This window comes from Bufo gargarizans, chromosome 7 (assembly GCF_014858855.1).
Source record: "Bufo gargarizans isolate SCDJY-AF-19 chromosome 7, ASM1485885v1, whole genome shotgun sequence".
Taxonomy (NCBI): Eukaryota; Metazoa; Chordata; class Amphibia; order Anura; family Bufonidae; genus Bufo; species Bufo gargarizans.
Genome location: NC_058086.1, coordinates 77615176 through 77636155, shown reverse-complemented (window position 1 = coordinate 77636155; position 20980 = coordinate 77615176). Strand labels below are relative to the sequence as shown.

Genomic DNA, 20980 nt, shown 5'->3' with positions numbered 1-20980 from the left:
ATAACTGTGGATGTAGCTGTGTTCAGAATTAAGCAATCACATTCAAAATAATGATAAAAGGAGTTAGCATACACATGCCATCATTTAAAGTGCCTCTGATTAACCTCAAATAAAGTTCAGCTGCTCTAGTTGGTCTTTCCTGAAATTTTTTTAGTCGCATCCCACAGCAAAAGCTATGGTTCACAGAGAGCTTCCAAAGATTCAGATGGATCTCATTGTTAAAAGGTATCAGTCAGGAGAAGGGTACAAAAGAATTTCCAAGGCATTCGATATACCATGGAGCAAAGTGTAGACAGCCATCATCAAGTAGAGAAAATATGGCACATTACCAAGAACTGGACGTCCCTCCAAAATTGATTTAAAGACGAGAAGAAAACTGATCTGGGAGGCTACCAAGAGGCATACAGCAACATTAAAAGAACTGCAGGAATATCTGGAAAGTACTGGCTGTGTGGTATATGTGACAACAATCTTTCGTATTCTTCATATGTCTGGGCTATGGGGAAGAGTGGCAAGACGAAAGCCTTATCTTACGAAGAAAAACATCCAAGCCAGGCTACATTTTGCAAAAACACATCTAAAGTCTCCCAAAAGCAAGTGGGAAAAGGTGTTATGGTCTGATGAAACCAAGGTTGAACTTTTTGGCCATAATTCCAAAAGATACGTTTGGCGCCAAGAACAACACTGCACATCACCAAAAGAACACCATACCAACAGTGAAGCATAGTGGTGGCAGCATCATCATGCTTTTGGGCTGTTTTTCTTCAGCTGGAACTGGGGCGTTAGATAAGCTAGCAGGAATTAAGAACAGTTCCAAATACCAGTCAATATTGGCACAAAACCTTCAGGCTTCTGCTAGAAAGCTGAACATGAAGAGGAACTTCATCTTTTAGCATGAAAACAACCCAAAGCATACATCCAAATTAACAAAGGAATGGCTTCAGCAGAAGATGATTCAAGTTTTCGAATGGCCCAGCGAGAGCCCAGACCCGAATACGATTGAAAAACCGTAGAGTGATCTGAAGAGGCTCTGCACAGGAGATGCCCTTGCAATATGACAGATTTGGAGTGTTTTTGCAAAGAAGAGTGGGAAAATCTTGCCAAGTCAAAATGTGCCATGCTGATACTCATACCCAAAAAAGAGTACTGTAATAAAATAAAAAGGAGCTTCAACAAAGCATTAGTTTAAGGGTGTCCACACTTATGCAACCATATTATATTTTTTAATTTTCTCTTCCCTCTACAGATGTAGCAGGGTTAGCACTTAAACTATTAACTCAAATTTCTTAAATCATCGTGTTATCTTGAACCAAAAGCCATTGAAAAGCAATTGAAGGTGTTTGCTTAGTTTAGATAACACATCTCAGAAAGCATGAGTGTTAACTCTACTACATCGGTACCGAAAAGATTTCAGTTTGTTAGACTTTTTATAGCCACTGTACATACAATTATTTAGATTCCAGTATATTCTTAAACTTATCCCCGTTTAGAATATTGGGTGTTTGTTATGTTATTTACACTCATTTACTGTCATGTCTTTGTTCATGAGGCTTTGGAAAATTGTACCTTCCAGGACTTGTAGATTCAAATGTGATATATAGCTTTGATTATGTCTTCTTGGAAAGCTGTACCCTCCAGGACCTGTGGGTTTCCTGACAGTCTCTGATGCTGCTTGCAATCATGTGAGCGCCATGTGATTTGTCAGGTGGACGTCACAGGTCCTGGTTATTCTCTGACATGCGCAAGTCTGTAATCACAGACGGTCTGGGAGCCATGTTTCCCTACACACGCTGGGCAGTTAATATTCTCCCTTCCTTCCCATTAGCTGTAAGGTATTATATACTTAAAGCACTGGTTGTATACAGGTGTTTTTAATTATCTTATTAATATTGAATTGTATATTTTATCACATTATTTGCACATAACTTGTATGAATGTAAAATACATTGGTGTATGTCAATGTATTGTTCATGGTCAGCACTTGTTTTAATTCAACATTATTTCTGACATTTTTATGACAGTTATTTATTAATTATTTGAATTGCCTCATAAAGATGGGGTCACTATTTATGTGTGTATTGAGCACCATTACTTTGTAACCACTGCTTGAGAATAGTCCCACTGAGGGGACTAAAACGTTGCATGATACTAGGTGAATAAACGCACATTCATGGAAGTGCCACAGAGTTTCTTTATCGGGTGTCACGCCCTATTCCACTCCTGATACAGACATTACATCTTTTTCGGGGCGACGCTTGGGTTGAGGTACCTAGTTATAGTTGTGGACACAGAGGGGCTTTTCAATTACTCCAGTTGCTCGTTCAATTTGGATTGTCGTGTCTGCGTGAATGGAGGAGAGCATGTAAACGTCACGCTTGTTTCTCCATTTCACCGCGAGCAATTCTTCGTTACACAAGGCAGCCCTCTCCCCCCTTGCAAGACGGGTGGTAACGAGCCGTTGGGGGAAGCCCCGGCGACTAGGTCGCGCGGTGCCACAGCAGCCAATCTGTTCTAGAAACAAATGCCTGAAGAGGGGCACACTTGTGTAGAAATTTTCCACATAAAGATGGTACCTCTAGGCAAATAAGGTTGACACCAAGTCCCAGACTGTCTCCCCACTGCTCCCCAGGTAGTCAGGGCAACCGACCGGCTCCAGGGTCTGATCTTTACCCTCATAGACACAAAATTTGTGTGTATAGCCTGTGGCCCTTTCACAGAGCTTATACAATTTGACCCCATACCTGGCGCGCTTGCTTGGGATGTATTGTTTGAAGCCAAGGTGCCCGGTAAAATGTATCAGGGACTCATCTATGCAGATGTTTTGCTCAGGGGTATACAAATCTGCAAATTTGGTGTTAAAGTGGTCTATGAGGGGCCAAATTTTGTGGAGCCGGTCAAAAGCTGGGTGGCCTCTGGGACGAGAGGTGCTGTTGTCACTAAAGTGCAGGAAACGCAGGATGGTCTGAAATCGTGTCTTGGAGATGGCAGCAGAGAACATAGGCATGTGAAGAATTTGGTTTGTGGACCAATATGACCGCAATTCATGCTTTTTTTGTCAGGCCCATGTTGAGGAGAAGGCCCAGAAAGACTGGGCATAAAAGCTTCCCAGGTTTGCGGCTATAAATTGAGTGGCATACCGGTTTGTTTCTGCCACGACTAAGTCAAAGAGTTCCGCAGTAAAGAACAGCTCAAAAAACCCCAGTGCCGATCCGATCTGTCTCAACCCGAACTCCAGACTGGGCGGTGAAAGGGGGAACTACCGGTGCGGCTGAAGATAGGGGCTGCCAGCACCTCAGGGACTCTAGGGGCTTTATGGGACTGTCTGTGCAGTGGCTGCGATGGGGGAACTACTGCACGTGCCACCGTACCAGCTTCAACTGCCCTTCTGGTGCTCGCCACTTCACCATGTTCTACGGCAGTGTGGTACTAGGTCCAGGATGGGCTGCGCTGCTGGTGTATGCCTCACCACGTAATCCGACAGCGCCAGCCCCACTCTGCTGCTCTTGAAGCGGATCCTGCGCAACCTGTGGTCTAGCAACACGGGTACGCCTGGTGGTATCAGGGACCTCAACCTCATCGTCCGAACTTTTGGTCAGACTGCCACTGCTTTCTACAGGTTTGTATCCCTTTCCTCATCCGACTGGGTCAGAAGCCTGTAGGCCTCTTCAGAAGAATACCCCTTACTTGCCATTCGGTCAACTAAATTTAGGGGGTATTCCCTGAGACTACCCAAGAAAAAAAGCAAACTGGTCTTACAAATGGGAGGCTAGCTGATTTTTTTTTTATCGCCGCAGCGCGATTGTCACTGCGGCGGGGCGGGCGTAGCTGAACGCACGTGTGGGCAACCGATCAGGCCTTTTCAGGCAAACACTGCGTTTTGGGTGGAGGGCGAGCTAAGGTGACACTAATACTATTATAGATCTGACTGTGATCAGTTCTGATCACTTACAGATACTATAAAAGTACCAATGCTGATTAGCGATACGCTAATCAGCGAATCAGTGACTGCGGTGGGCTGGGCGCTAACCGACGCTAACTACCTACCAAAGGGGCCTAATCTAACCTAAAACCTAACAGTCAATACTGGTGAAAAAAAATAAAGTGACAGTTTACACTGATCACTTTTTTCCCTTTAACTAGTGATTGACAGGGGTGATCAAGGGGTTAATTGGGGTGATGGGGGGGTGATCTGGGGCTAAATGTGTAGTGTTTTGTGTACTTACAGTGATCTGTGCTCTCTGCTGGAACCAACCGACGATAAGGACCCAACAGAGAGCACAGAAGCCATTTAACACACTATTAGGATTGGGACTTGGGATTCGATTTTTAAAAAGTCCAACCTGCCAGTGATGATCATTGGCTGGCAGGCTGGTGACGAACTTGTGCTGTGACTTTTCCAGGCCCGCACTGCGCATGTGCGGGCCGGCTTGGCGCGTCATGCGAGATGATGCGCCGATGAGGACCAAACTGACCGCCCGCAGGACGCATCCCTGCGTTAGGCAGTCGGGAAGCGGTTAAATAATCCCACTGAACTTTGAGAGTAAGTCTGCTAAATAATTATTAGATATGTCAAATGGTTTTGTCTCTAATTCAAATATTACATTTCCATTATTCTCTATGGGCATTCCACTCTGGTCCATTATTCTATATGGGCATTACATTCTGTCATTCCTTTTAGTAGGTCCCTGACTGGAGGGTATCACGCTGCTGGGCAGGATTAAGATGATGTGACTGAGCGGTATGCTGAGCGTGGATGGGGAGGTACATGCTGATTGAAGGGTGTCGAACTGGTGGGCAGGATTGGGATAACTGGACTCAGCGATGCACTGAGGGAGGATAAAGATGTGCGGTGTGGGTAGGAGGGGCAGATGGATGGATGATAGGAGGAGGATGAGGGTATGTTGATCGGATGACGATGGGAAACAAAAACAAAGTGATGAAGGGAAGAAAGTATGGTGAAAGATCGATGAATGAAACTGATCGGTGGTGAACGGAGGGAATTTATGTATTGGCAGAACCTGTGCCGATGTGCATAGTGTAGCCGGTAATGATGCTTGAAGATCGGGGAATGCTGGTGGCCAATTGTTCAAATATATCTTCCCCTAATTTGATTTTATATCATTCCACAACTTGTTCATACGGTCAGTCAGATTTAGATATAGTTTTCCATCCGTTTACTTCACATATGACCCCTTACTGTACACCATATATATGGTTTCCCTTTATTCCATCTTCCCTCAACACCACTGTACCGCCAAGTTGTTTGAACATCGGCACAGGTTCTGCAAATACATAAATTCTCTCTGTTCACCACCGATCAGTTTCATTCATCGATCTTTCACCATACTTTCTTCCCTTCATCACTTTTTGTTTCCCACCATCATCAGACACCGCAGGAAGCTCAATAGTGACCCTGCCACTCCATTATTTAGGAACCAGATATTTAACCCAGTCAATCTATTAATGTAGCAACAACTGATTGATGCATTTAAATGAACACACACTGGGGGACATTTACTAAGCATGTTGTACCAGAATTATGGCATAAAATGCGCCAAAAAAAGGCATTCTGGTTGCGCCAAATATATCAACTGTTTTCTTCAGAATTTTCACCATAAAGAATGCATCACACGAGAAAAGAGTTAATGTCAAAGCAGGCGGGGCTATCAAATTGGCATATCACATATTACACCTCATTCATCATCCTCTTATCAGCAGAAATGGCTCAAATTGTTGTGGACAAATAAGCCAGCTCATGTGGAGGTGTTTTGTGTAAAAAGTTACCATGATGGCAGAAGGTCGCATTTATGAAAAAAAAAAAAATAGTCATGGGAACAAGTAATATATAAATATTGAAACAGGATGCATTTATTTTTAGCTAATATAAATGAGGTAAACAACAGGGTTTGTCAGTAAATTGACAAACAACCCCCCCCCCCCCCAAAAAAAAAATAATAATAATCAAGTTTATATTTTTTTAAAAGTCACGTTTTAAAAGTGATGTGCGCCTTTTGATATAGGAGGTGAAACAAACCACTTTTGATTTGTAATGTTAGTATTTTTTGGCGCAAATTACGCTATTATTGATTAATGTTCCCCACTGTGTTTTAGTTTTACTCAAATAAAGGTTATGCTTTAAATCTGACAACTTCACACATAGGGTATATATGCAGGTCACAGATATACCACCATCAGAGTGGTGGAATTAACAAATTGTCATGACATCTACAGACTCTCTGACCCATACCAAATCAAATGGATAGGAATATGGCTTAAAGGGTAGTTTATGAGCTGTACATAGCATTTACACTGACAAGCAAAAGGGTAACAATGTTTTGAACCTTTGACTTTCAGGCTCCATATCTCATTATCCACTACAGTTTCGAACGTGAGACTACCATCATTTTATAGACAATCACCCTGGTTATATCATACATAAATTGGACTTGCAACTATTTAGCATGCAATTAGTTATGCAGATTCTTGTCGTGTAACTGCATTGTTACTGTTTGCTCCTAAAATTTACATTTTTATTATTTTGTTAATATTTTGTGTTCGTATTTTTCCACTTTTGGCTTTTAACACTGCCCAAATACTTTTGGGCATGCTCTCAATCAGATTTAAGCATGTCTCAACTATAATCTATTCCCAGGTCTTCTACATTTTCCCAATGTTGGTGCATACTGGTCGACTCACTTGGGTACGAATGCAGCTTTCTCTTCAACTCCACCCACAAGTGTTTGATTGGGTTGAGGTCTGGGGATTGTGGGGACCAGGCCAGCACCTCTACTTCATTGTCATTGAACCATTTCTAAGACAATATTGACATATGCTTTGGGTCGTTGTCCTGCTGGAACACCACGTCGTCCTTTCCATACACATAGTATTCGAGTGTACAAAGTATCCAACATCTTTGGCTGTGAAACAACCCCATATCATCAGGCTTCCGCCACTGAACTTGAGTTCCTTCAATATCTCGATCCATTAGCCCCCTTTTCCCTTGTTTCTTCCAGACCCATTTGCACCCATCATCGCTCCAAATCACCCATTTCCAATCTTCTACTGTCCACTGTTGGTACTTTTTTGCAAACTTGTGCCAACGCTTCTTATGACGATATTGAAGTCGAGGCTTCTTGCCCTTTTTTCCAGGCCACCATTCTAGACTTGTGTAATCCACGTCACATTGCGCTTGCATGGACATCTGATTTCACTATTACAAAGCATATGGGCTACATTCACTGCCGCGTTTGTCGCACCAGAAGTGATAGATCTGGTGATAAGGCGTTTTGTTAACTCTGATATTTTGCCTGTACGTCCGCCTCTCAGCTTTGGAATGGTTACTCATTTGCTCATCAGTGTAAGCAGTGCCTTGCAGAGTAGTAACACTCATAAATTACCAGGTTTAGATTTAAAATAGGATAATGTCCAGTGTTTCTCCAAGAACAGGTGTCGAAGCAGAGCATCTGCAGGCCTGGTGGTACAGTTGCACAATGGACTGAGACAGGGGACTAGTTACATTTCTACTGTGCCCTGGTTCTTTGATTTGGAGCATGTACAATAGAAACAGGGGTACAGGAGTGCACATACAGTCACTAACAGGTTGGTCAGGTGACCACGCAGGGCGTGAGGTCACATCCTGCAGTGCTTGCCCAGAGGAAATATATTTATAGGAATGTGAACAATCCCTTTTATTGGGCCCGTGAACAATGCTTGCTGAATGATGTACAATTGCCTTGGCAACTCTACTGGCCAAAATGTAGAGGGTGTACAGAGTGCGCAAAGCCACTAGGTGTAATGGCAATGCCCCCGTTGCCCCTAGACACTCACTTGCATATATTAAAACATAATTGTTCTCAGTAATGCAGGCACATATGAACATGGGACCAACGCAGATTTGTTCAGCTGCCAAGGTTAGCCAGTTTCACATGTATAAATCTGGTGACGGATGCCCTTTAAGGGACACTTTAGCATATATAGCTTCTAATAAAAGCCATGTTTGTGGAGCTCAAGATGACCACAATTAATTTAGCTCACGGACGCTCAACCTGCAACCCTCCAGCTGTTGCAACACTACAACTCTCATCATGCCCTAATAGCTGAAAGCACTCCAGGTATGCTGGAAGTCGTAGTTTTGCAACAGCTGGAGGGCTGCAGGGTGGGCATCCCTGCTTTAGCTGATATCAGACAGGCATGATGATATTGCAAAAACACTATTAATATACGTCTGTGAATGCATTCTATTACTGCATACCTTCAGTTACACATTTACATCATTAGTATATCAGTTAGTGAACGCACTGTACTACAGCAAGATACTGTTCAGTTACAGCAAACACATTTCACTACAATAAAGTAATTAGTATACTTGTGTTACTGAAAGCATTACACAGCAAAGTCTAAATGCATTCTAATCTATACTCTTCAGTAACAGCCAAAGCATTTTACTGCAATGGGCCCAATATAATTTTGATCAGAAATCTGTGCAAAGAGCTTTTTTCATAAATAGTAAGCATAGCACTAATGCAATCCAGATTGACCCATGTTTCCAGTGTCTGCATGTGTCTTTCTGCATGGAACAGTGTGCTGCTACTTACAGTGTTTATTTGCATCTGCATGTTAGTAAACGGTAGTGTGAAAGTAACCCATCTCCACCAGGCTGTTTTGGCAGGCTGTCTGGTTCTCACACTGCCTGATGGAAACTGACATCCGGCAGCCCCATTTACTATAGTGGGTAGATATCTGCCTGCAACCCAGCGGTTCTTATACAGCTGATTGTCAGCATATTTCCTGAATCTCCACCGTGCCCATTGTTGTCAATAGCGATAAATGGAATTCCAGCAGTGCTAACACCATTAGAATACCTGTGTTTTTGAATACATTACAATACTGCAAGATACCTTTTAGGTACAGCAAAAGAAGGATGTCATGCTCCCAAAAGAAGGACATCACATACCCACACAGATTCCCATGTGGAAAAGACACAGAGTAGTAAAGTACCAGCAAACTGTGTAACAAATCTCATGTACATTTTATGAATGTTTTCCCTGCATAAATTGATCTGCTTTGCGGATTTAGAAATCCTCAAAATATCAATTATGTTTACATTTTAGCTTTGGATTTCACCCTTTTCTAATAAAGGGTGAGATCTGTGGCAAAACCGCATCAAATCCGCACCAAAAGCCGCTTTATGACATTTATCACATGGAGAAAGTTAATACAAGGCACTTAATACTGTGGCGGTCGTGCTTGTACACTATAGGAAAATGGGCTTTTTACTATAGTGTACAAACACGGCCACTGCTAATGAATTGCAGGGTGGTTGTAACCATGGAAACGAGAAGTGCATAATGTGATGGAGAAACAGCTCAAGCCAGCAAAGGAAGCAATACAGATAACAATACATTAGCAAGTGCCTTGTATTAACTTTCTCTACATGATAAATGCTACTTGCTGAAGTAAGCCTACCCCATTTAACGCCTTTCTTTACTCCCTCCAAGAGTTTGCTATTGGATATTACAGGGAGGAGGTTTACGAGGAGACAACTACAGCTTCCAGCATTTCCCTAGCTCTTACACTGAATTCATGCTGCTTGACTGTATTTTCCTCCACACAAAGCTGGGCTCCCTCATGTCACCTGGTGTCATCACAGGTCCTTCACCACTTCTACTCTCCACTGCACTGATCACTTAACGGTGATGTCCACACGTCCTTCATCTCTTGCTAATGGCTGTTATCACTTTTACTAAAGGTCCTATGACGCCTGCAGATGTAGCAGGTGATTATGGGAAAGGAAGAGTTACTTCCCGGCAATCACCTGCTTGATAGCGGACGATACCACTGCTATTACATGCAGCTGTCACCTCCTCAGTATGGGGACGAGCGATCGATAATGCCATCGCTCGTCCCCATACTAATTCAATGTTTGCGGGCAGCAGAGGGACGATTACACTGCATGATCTGCAACTGGCGAACTATTAATTTCAAAAATGTTGAAAAACTTACACTGCCAGATCATTGCTAACAAGCGTTCATACGAACGCTTGTTAGCGGCGATCTTAGTGATTAACTGCCAATGTAATAGGGCCTCGAGGGCCGGTGGGTATAGCGGGACATGCAGGAAACCACCCGGAACAACAGAGAAAAACCAGGACAGTCAAACTGGATCCGGGATTGTTGGGATCCATGCTTTTGCTACTGTTTTCCACAGCTTTCTTCATGTGGAGATCCAGATGGAGTAAGAAATTTTACAGACAATGCTCTATAGTGCCACATCCTGCAGTCACCCTGTATGTCAATATCCAACTTACCAAAACATCTTGAAATGAGGAGGAAGAGCCCTAAAACTGCTGTCAACAGATAGGTATATCTGGTTTGGCTGACATCCAGAGGCTCTTCAAAAGGACTGACATTGACTTGCTACCTGTATGTGGTACTACAAAGACAGTTTTGATCCTTCTAGAGCCAATTTACCTTTCCATTAAGGTCCTGTACGTACATTGCCTTGATCCTTTAATTTATCCATTTATGTCAATATCCAACTGGTTTCTGACAGTACTAGAATCCTCCACCCATAGTTAGTATAAGGTATGTTACATCAAGTTATCCACTGCACTGGGACCAGGAACTGTGGATAGGTTCCCAGGAACAGCTTGGTGGTCAAGCAGAAATGGGTGTATATTTGCACATAATATAACAGGCCTCCATATTTCAATGTGGTAAAAACTAACCTAAAGCCATGTATCATTTTATTTTATTATATTCTGTTGTACTTTAACTCTTTCAGGACATCTGCTGTACATATAGGTCGGATGTCTGGTCCTTAAATATGGCACCTGCTCGGAAGCACAGCAGGTACCATAGCTGCTGGGTCTCTTGTCGAAGTTGACGCTAGGGAGGCTCGTCCAAGTCACTGTCTGCTATTTGCTGGACTTGATTAACCCCTTTAACGTCCTCCCTTGTTTGAAGTTTTAGCAAGGCAAAGAGATGCACTTGGCTTTCTCAGTCAGACCATTCACCATTCAGTAAGGAAAGGGGGAAGAGTAACTCTATTAGAGTATCATACATTACACTGATAAGTGCAGTGCTCTTCTGCTGGCATGTTTAGTTAGGTCTATCAAGTTAACAATAGATCTGTCATACTATTATCCTAATTTTACTCCTATACTATTTTATTAACAGATAACATCTTCCCTTCACACCAGCAGTAAACTGACCTTCAATCACCTACGAGAGGTGTTCAATAAGTTATCTGATCCAACATGTTCTGTCAGTGTTAGGGGGCTTAGCTTGTCTGTGCAGGTTAAGACATGTTTTGACAGTAACAATTCAGTCTGAAGAAAGCACTGGAAGTGACAGGATGTGCAGTACAGTGTGGGCCAACAAAGAAAGTGAGGAATTTGGAGTTTCGTTCCACGATTACATGTTTAAATTCCTTACAAAAGGAAGAAAAGGAGTATTACACTCACCTGTAATCGGGTTTCCTGGAAGTCTCCATGACAGCACATCTGAGACTGCATTCCTTCTGATAGGAACGGAAAACCCCACCCCTCTCACCTCACTAATACCATCTCCACACCAAGAATCTAATTTTCTCCAGATTTTTAAATAGATCTTTAAAGCATTAGTCTTCCTACTCAGTAATATTGTTTACACCACTCTTTCAGAAAGTCCCTTTTCTTATTAGAGTCCTTCTCAAAATCTATGCTGATAACCTCAGGACCTTTAGGTCCAGATGAGAAACTTGTCCTTGTGATAATAAGTCTGGATTTGGGGAAAGATGACCGGATCTTCCCTGCTTATGTTCTTTAGGAGGCCGAACCAACTCCTTTTGGGCCAGTAGGGGACTATGAGTATTAGGTTGAAATTCTCAGACCTGAACTTTTGAAGAACCCTAAAAATTAAAGGAATTGGTGTATGCTAGATCGTATTGCCAGTCCTGACTGAACGCATACACAGATCGTGGATAGTTCCTGGGGTTAAAGGACAAGAATTGCGTTATCTTCCAAATTTTTCTGGAGGCGAACAGATCCATGCTTGGATTGCCCCATTGCTTTGTTAGCATTGCAAATTCCTGAGGGCAAAAGGAATCATTCTCCCAGATCTACTTCGTGTTGACATAGTACACTGTATAATTGAGAGAACTCTTTAGCTGGACTGCTGATGGGAAGTTTACAGACGTTTCTGCCCAAGAAAATATTTTCAGTGATAATGACTGAAGGTAGTTGTGCCTTGTGCCCCCCTGATGTTGTATGAAGGCTACTGCAGTAATATCGTCCGAGTGAACTAATACATGAGGTTTTCTGGACATCTCTTGTTGCTTTTAGACCATTCCAGATGGCTAACCGTTCTCTGCAGTTTGACGACTGTTCTCTCTCCTCCATCGATCCTGAAAAAGACCTTGGTCCTACTGAGTCCCCCAACCTCAGGAACTCGCGTCCGTTGTTAATGAGAAGGTCCGTTTTTGCTGCCAGTGAAATCCATTCTTCAGATTCCTGCCTGCTATCCACCAAACTAGTGATTGTTTTACTTTTCTGGTTATGTATACCCTTTGATCTAGGGCTGCTGGAGGTCTGTTTCACCTGGAAAGGACACATTTCTGGAGAGTCCTCATGTGGAATTGTGCCCATGACATCGCCGGAATACAGGATGATAGAATGCCCAACAGTGCCATGGCTGATCTGATTGAGAAAAAGGTTTGCTTTTAAAAATTGCTGTATCTGGGACTGACTGTTTTTTATTTTCTGCGGCAGAAAGAAAGACATCTGTTTTGTTGAATCCACAAGGATACCTAGGAAAGTTTACCTGGTGTCTGGAGATAAACTGGATTTTTCCCAGTTGATGATCCAGCCTAAGATCTGGAGTAGCTGGATTATGATCTGGAGTTGGGAATAAAGATGATGTTCTGACTCTGCCACTACTAGTATGTTGTCTAGGTAGGGAATAATTACCATAGACTCTTTCCTGAAGGTTGTCATTAGCTCGGTAAAGATCTTGGTAAAGATCCTTGGTGTCGAGGATACCCCAAAAGGGAGGCATCTGAACTGAAGGTGCAGAATTAACGTGCCTCGCTGTAACGCAAATCGTAGAAATTGCCTGAACTGTGGATGGAAGGGAACATGGTAGTCTGAGTCTTTTAGGTCTATCGAAACCATTACCACCCCCTTTCGTATTAGTTTCACTGTTGTTTTGTCTCAATTCTGAATTTGTGGTATGGTTTTAGGTTTATTATGATCCTGTACTTACGATTGGATTTTTTTTCACGGAAAATAGATGAGAATAATGACCCTGCCCCCTCTTTTTATTAGAACTTGCTCCACAGTCCCTAGATCTATTAACTGTTTTAGTTCTTGAAGCAGTATATCTTGTTGATAAGAAGGGAATTTTGTTAGGAGAAATGTTTGCGGAGGAACAGATAAGCGCTCTAAACGATAACCTTCTTTGATGTGGTTGTTTGTCGCACCTTTTGCGTAGCTTCATCTCCCTGTTTTACCTTTATCCTTCCTATCCTCCTTGTCATACGGTTTCCCTAAAAAAAATGCTTTTTTTTTTTAAACCTATTGGCTAGGAATCCCTTTCTTACGGTCCGTGGCATTTTCAAAATGTTATCTAGGTCAGCACTGAACATATACTGGCCATTAAATGAAAGCGATTAGCTTATTTTTTGAAGCAATATCCCCTGACAACTCTTTCAGCCATAGCCCCCTGCGGGCTAAGTTAGAGAGAACAGCAGAATGGGCTGAAGGTCTCACACACTTAGCAGAGACATCTGAAAGGAAACTTGTCGCCATTTTTAATAATGGAAGTCTTCCTAAAATTTCCTCCATAGTTGTTTTATTAATCAGGTGCACTTCAAGTTGTTCAAGCCATACCTTAAGTGTACATTAAGTTGTTGGCAGGTGTGTTGCTGCTTCACTACAATGCACCAGCTCACAAGTCTTAAAAATAACAAGTTGATATCAGGGAATGTGACTTCATGGAGCTTAACTGTCCACCCTACAGTCCAGACCTGGCTCCTAGTGATTACGTTCTCTTTCAGAATCTGAAGAAATGTCTGAGTGGGCAATCATTTCTAGATGATAATGCAGTCAAAGAGGCTGTAACAGGGTTCCTGCAGCAGCAAGAATTCTCCTTCCATTCTGAGGGCATCCAATCACTGGAGGTGAAGTGGAGCAAGTGTGTTGAAGTCAAGGGGGATTACATTGAAAAGTGATAAGTTACATTTTCTCAGAAAAGTTTGTTTTTATATTCAGGTAGATACCCTCTTATCTATGAATATTTAGTTTTTTTTAAAATATCCCTTTCTGACAGTGGAATCCCCTTAAAAGGTGTTATCAAGGCAAAAATGGACCAGGCTATGTTAAAAATATCAAAGAAACATTCTTAACTTCCACACTATGTCCCTGTCGTTCTGATACTGCTTCAGTTGCTGCTGTAGAAATTCATATACTCTCTTGACATGGTGAGCCAGCATAGGAGGTGGAGAGCAGAGGGGACAAGAGAAGCATCGAATGGCACGGAATCGGTGGAGTAGAGTAATAATACTTTATTTTCAACATTGTTTGTCTTTTTTTCTTTTTCTTTTTTAAGCCTTTAGTGACCAACCTTACTGACCAAGGATTTTTTTATCGTTGTGCTCCAAGAGCTATAACTTTTTTTATTTTTCCATCTATATAGCTTTATGAGGGCTTGTTTTTTGCAGGATAAGTTGCAGTTTTTAATGGTGCCATTCTGGGGTACACATAACTTTCTGATTAACTTTTATTAACTCTTTCTGACAGGGAGATGGGAAAAACAGCAATACTGCCACTGCGTTTTTATGTTCTAAATTTTACGGCATAAATTGTTCGGTATAAATAGCACTCCCTCTGTCAGCACTTTACATGTGGCATGTAAAGTGTTAAAGAGCCTGGATCAGCACTCCTGCCAGTCCGGGCTGTGAGAGCCAAGTCCTCGCTGCACGGGGGACCCATACAGCGCTTAGACTGAGCCGCCATTAAAAAAAAGTGTCGGCCCAGCCTAAGGCCCCTTAGTGACCGCCGCAAAAACACGTATGGGTGGTCACTAAGGGGTTAAATATTACAATACTTTGTTTCCTTTTCTACCTTTAGAACTTTTGTTTAAGACTCATGTGAAATACCAGTGTAAATAAATATACCACTCAGTGTACCGTATGTGATAAATCTTCACACTGCCTCCTGCTTGTTTCTCCCTGTCAGTTCTTACAAGCAGTAGAAAGGAGAGAGCAGAGTGTAACAGCACCTCATAGAAACACAGAGGAGATTCTGCTCACAGCAGTCATAGGTAGTATAGATAATTAAGGTAAGGAGAGACTTAAAAAACTCTGCAGCTAATCACTGTACAGGATGGACTCACTATATCATTACACTTCTAGTCTCTTACAGGGCAGACATTATAGGGGTCAGTTATCAAGCTGAAATATGCCTGAGTTAGGCGTATTTCAGGCACCGATTGCGGCACAGCGGTGAGTTGGACCACAATCGGCAACTTCATCCAGCTCACAATAGGTATAAAAAAAAAAGAGGGCGTGACATGGGTGGGGAAGTGTAAGATAGCTATAAATCCATCTTATATTTAGAAATGACGGAGGAGGCCGGCACCTCTACATAACTTCAGCAATCCACACCCAGATATATGGCTTAAATAAGACCAGCGTCTAAAATGGTCTTATAAAATGACTCCCTATATCATCTGTAAATGAATTGAAACAAGGAGGGCAGAACTTTGCCTAGATGGATATCTGCTGTTAGATTCCGGTATTCTGATATAACACAGAAGAACAATCTCTGGACTAGGGGGTTAGACTAAGATAATGTGACACCGTTTTCCATAATGAAAGTGTTCAACATTTACAGATGCAACAGACAACTAGGCTATTTCTGGTGAGTTATATGTATATATAAAAAATAAAAATGTATATATATATATATATATATATATATATATATATATATTACTAAAGTGTTGCTTACTTCAAGTTCAGTGTGGATTAAGAGACTCAGATATTTGTCTGCAAGATCTTTTACCATGCTTTTATCCACTAAACAATGTTGAACTTTCCCGTGCATACCTAAAAAAAAAATAAAAGGATTAAAGAGAATACTAATACAATAATTCTAGTTTGTGATATTATATACAGATAAAACTCCTGTACCTTTTGTGGCTAGAAAACACACCTTCCCAAAGAAAAAGTAGGCATCCAAGAGGGTAACTGAAGAAATAACACTAGTCAGGCTGCAAATAAAATAAGAATATATAAAGCTTTTGACAAAAAAAAAAATAGCTAAACATTTAAGTTTTTTCATAAAACATGTAATTAAAGTAAAGTTTACCATATTTTCAATATACAACTTTTGTCCCACGTTGAACACACAGTACTGTCCCCTTATTGCTCCCACTGCGCTCACTGTAGAGAGTGTATGCTTAACTGACTGCTAAATAAATGGCTTTAAAAAAAAACAACAATAATGGTGGTGCTCATTGTGACTGAGGATTGGTTGAGTGGATTACAGGCTTAAGGGCCCTTTCACACTTGCGTTGTCCGGATCCGGCGTGTACTCCACTTGCTGGAATTACAAGCCGGATCCGGAAAAACGCAAGTGTACTGAAAGCATTTGAAGACGGAGCCGTCTTTAAAATGCGTTCAGTGTTACTATGGCACCCAGGACGCTATTAATGTCCTGGTTGCCATAGTAGGAGCGGGGAGCGGGGGAGCGGTATACTTACAGTCCGTGTGGCTCCCGGGGCACTCTGACGTCACTCTGGAGCGCCCGGGGAGCCGCACGGACGGTAAGTATGCTGCTCCCCCGCTCTCCGCTCCCCTTTACCATGGCTGCCAGGACTTTAGCGTCCCGGCAGCCATGGTAACCACTCTAAAAAAGCTAAACGTCGGATCCGGCAATGCGCCGAAACGACATTTAGCTTAAGGCCGGATCCGGATCAATGCCTTTCAATGGGCATTAATTCCGGATCCGGCCTTGCGGCAAGTCTTCAGGATTTTTGGCCGGAGCAAAAAGCGCAGCATGCTGCGGTATTTTCTCCGGCCAAAAAACGTTCCGTTCCGGAACTGAAGACATCCTGAACGGATTTCTCTCCATTCAGAATGCATTAGGATAATCCTGATCAGGATTCTTCCGGCATAGAGCCCCGACGACGGAACTCTATGCCTGATCCGGACAACGCAAGTGTGAAAGGGCCCTTCGTAAGATTCTTTTATTTTGTGCTGAGTTTGATTGTGTAGAAACACTGACAGAATTTAAAAACTTTTTTTTACCTTTGCTTGCACCTAATTAACTAAATAAAGGTATGGGCTGTCTCAGGTGTTATAAATTAAACTGCAGAATTCACGAGCTTGCTGTACTGAAAACATTGCTGAAACCATTGTCTGCTACACTAAGCCACTGCTGAAGCAGCAGCATTAAAAAATATATGTTATAATCAGGATTTTAAGTCCCTGTAAGTACATTACTGTACTTTCCCATTCTCTTAAATGGGTCTCTGGGAATTATCATCATGGACAATGGGGGCATATAACTAGGATACGCCCCCATTGTCTTATAGGTGCGGGTCCTACTGCTGGGACCCGCACCTATATCGAGAACGGAGACCTGCAAGGTGGTGGCTGGAGGAATATGGTCCGCACCTATATCGAGAACAGAGCCGTGCAAGGTGGTGGCTGGAGGAATCCGGTCCGGCTACTACTAAGCTGGCTCCCCACAGAGGTGAATGGGAGAGTACAGCGCATGCTACCATTCATTTCTATGGGGCCGATGGAAATAGCCGAACACCAACCCATAGAAAATTAATGGAGGGCGGCTGCGCATGCGCTATGCGCCCTGCTTCACTTGCAGGGCTCTCGATATAGGTGCGGGTCCTAGTGATATGCCCCTATTGTTCATGATTACACAAACCCTTTAAGAAAATGTATATACTTAAATATTACTTTATTACAAGTATATTCCCAAATACCTTTCATTAGCTATAATGGCTTGGTTTCTGTAGAGGGCAATCTTCCGGAGAAATAAAATGGCCGGCGTCCTATTAATGCACACAAAACCTGTCCTAATCAAACAGCAGGACAAGTTACTTCACAACATGGAGCTAAAAAGCTGCCTCATCCTCCTCTCTGCTCTACTTGTCAGGGATTATGATCCTGAATAAGATCCTCAGCTGAATCTCTGTGGGGATGGAGTTCATGAGGAGACATGAAGTACAAAGACAAGGTGGGGATGAGGCTAATGAGTTGAGATGAGCAAATTTCATATTTTGAAATTCGTTCACGATTCGTCTGGTGGTAAAACCATAATTGCCTTATGGATTCCGTTACCACGTACCATAACTCATTCCATCATAATAGTAGTCTATGGGATGCAAAACAGATCCGTCCCGTTTCTGTTATGCAGGGGAATCCTCCCCTGAATAACTGAAACGAGACGGGCCATAGACTTCTATTATGACGGAATGAAAATTCCATTATGCAGTCATAGAATTGCGTTATGGTCCATGGTAACAGAATCCATAACGCAATTCTGCTTTTACCACTAAACGAAGCATGAACAAATTGTATAACATCTCTACTAACGAGCAGCAGCGCTTGTATGCAGTCTCCATTACCACAGTCTGTCCTGTCCGTCCTCTCTGTACTTTATGTCTCCTCATGAACTCCACGGGTGGTTTTAGAAGCAGTTTAAAAAAAAATAAAAAATCAAGTTAATTTCCAAAATCAACCGGTACGCCCTATTTCCCGAGTCCTTATGGACACAGGACGTACCGGTACGTCCTAACTTTAAATAGGCATTCCGGCACCATAGGAGTTAATCTGAACAAGATGCCAGCTGAAATAATTCAGCCGGCATCCTGTCACAACGCAAGGGGGGGTCATGAGACCGACCCCCCCCCCCCCGTGTCGGCGATCGCAGCAAACCGCAGGTCAATTCAGACCTGCGGTTTGCTGTGCTTTTTGCAGGGACTGTGGGGATCAGAAACTTTAGAGTGCCTAAAATCAAGATTTTGCACCCCTGCACGATTTGATGCCGGTGGGTGGTGCAGGGGGGGTGTCGTAGGCGGTGGGGGCGTTGCGGGAGGCGGGCGGTGCAGCAGGCAGGATCGCGATCCCCCGCCCGCCTCACCTTGAAAATTCGTTGGCTTCTAGTTAAGATTAAAAAAAAAACATTTATCACTGAAAAAAAATAAAATAAAATAAAATACACTACACATTAGGTATCACCGCGTCCGTAACGACCTGATCTATAAAACGGTGAACGCCATAAAAAAAAAACTATGAGAAAATTGAAATTTTGCCCACCTTATTTCACAAAAAAGATAATAAAAGTGATCAAAAAAGTCGCATGCACGCCAAAATAGTACCAATCAAACCGTCATCTCATCCCGCAAAAAATGAGACCCTACTCAAGATAATCGCCCAAAAACTGAAAAAACTATGGCTCTTAGACTATGGAAACACTAAAACATGATTTTTTTTTGTTTCAAAAATGAAATCATTGTGTAAAACTTACATAAATAAAAATAAAGTATACATATTAGGTATCGCCGCGTCCGTATCGACCGGCTCTATAAAAATATCACATGACCTAACCCCTCAGGTGACCACCGTAAAAAAAAAAAAAAAATAAAGAAAGAAAGAAAACTGTGTAAAAAAAGCCATTTTTTGCCATCTTACGTCACAAAAAGTGTAATAGCAAGCAATCATATGCACCCCAAAAGAGTGCCAATAAATAATCAGTTCGTAATCTCATCCCGCAAAAAATGAGACCCTACTCAAGATAATCGCATAAAAACTGAAAAAACTATGGTTCTTAGACTATGGAGACACAAAAACTTTTTTGGGTTTTAAAAATGAAGTTATTGTATAAAACTTAAATAAATAAAAAATTTATACATATTAGGTATCGCCGCGTCCATGACAACCTGCTCTATAAAATTGCCACATGATCTAACCTGTCAGATGAATGTTGTAAATAACAAAAAAACGTGCAAAAAAAGCTATTTCTTGTTACCTTGCCGCACAAAAAGTGTAATATAGAGCAACCAAAAATCATATGTACCCTAAACTAGTACCAATAATACTGCCACCCTATTCCGTACTTTCTAAAATGGGGTCACTTTTTGGAGTTTCTACTCTAGGGGTGCATCAGGGGGGCTTCAAATGGGACATGGTGTCAAAAAAACAGTCCAGCAAAATCTGCCTTTTTAAAAACCGTATGGCATTCCATTCCTTCTGCGCCCTGCCGTGTGCCCGTACAGCAGTTTACGACCACATATGGGGTGTTTCTGTAAACTACAGAAACAGGGCCATAAATAATGAGTTTTGTTTGGCTGTTAACCCTTGCTTTGTAACTGGAAAAAAAATATTAAAATGGAAAATCTGCCATAAAAGTGAAATTTTGAAATTGTATCTCTATTTTCCATTAAATCTTGTGCAACACCTAAAGGGTTAACAAAGTTTTTTAAATCAGTTTTGAATACCTTGAGGGGTGTAGTTTCTTAGATGGGGTCACTTTTATGGAGTTTCTACTCTAGGGGTGCATCAGGGGGCTTCAAATGGGACATGGTGTCAAAAAAACAGTCCAGCAAAATCTGGCTTCCAAAAACCATACGGCGCACCTTTCACTCTACGCCCCGCTGTGTGGCCCGTACAGTAGTTTACGGCCACATATGGGGTGTTTCTGTAAACGGCAGAGTCAGGGCAATAAAGATACAGTCTTGTTTGGCTGTTAACCCTTGCTTCGTTAGTGGAAAAAATGGGTTAAAATGGAAAATTAGGCAAAAAAAATGAAATTTCATCCCCATTTGCCAATAACTCTTGTGCAACACCTAAAGGGTTAACGAAGTTTGTAAAATCGGTTTTGAATACCTTGAGGGGTGTAGTTTATAGAATGGGGTCATTTTTGGGTGGTTTCTATTATGTAAGCCTCGCAAAGTGACTTCAGAGCTGTAGTGGTCC

At 42.1% G+C, this 20980-nt stretch overlaps 1 protein-coding gene across 1 annotated transcript in view; it reads right to left on the bottom strand.

Moving 5' to 3' along the window:
- The window catches only part of CENPM (centromere protein M), a 370895-nt gene that overhangs the window by 120988 nt on the left and 228927 nt on the right, over positions 1–20980 (bottom strand). Inside the window, exons 4-5 of the mRNA XM_044301494.1 lie at positions 16172–16251; positions 15990–16087 (exon numbers count right to left, since the gene is read on the bottom strand). Coding sequence (XP_044157429.1) covers positions 15990–16087; positions 16172–16251 — 178 coding nt within the window. The remainder of the gene's footprint in view (positions 1–15989; positions 16088–16171; positions 16252–20980) is intronic.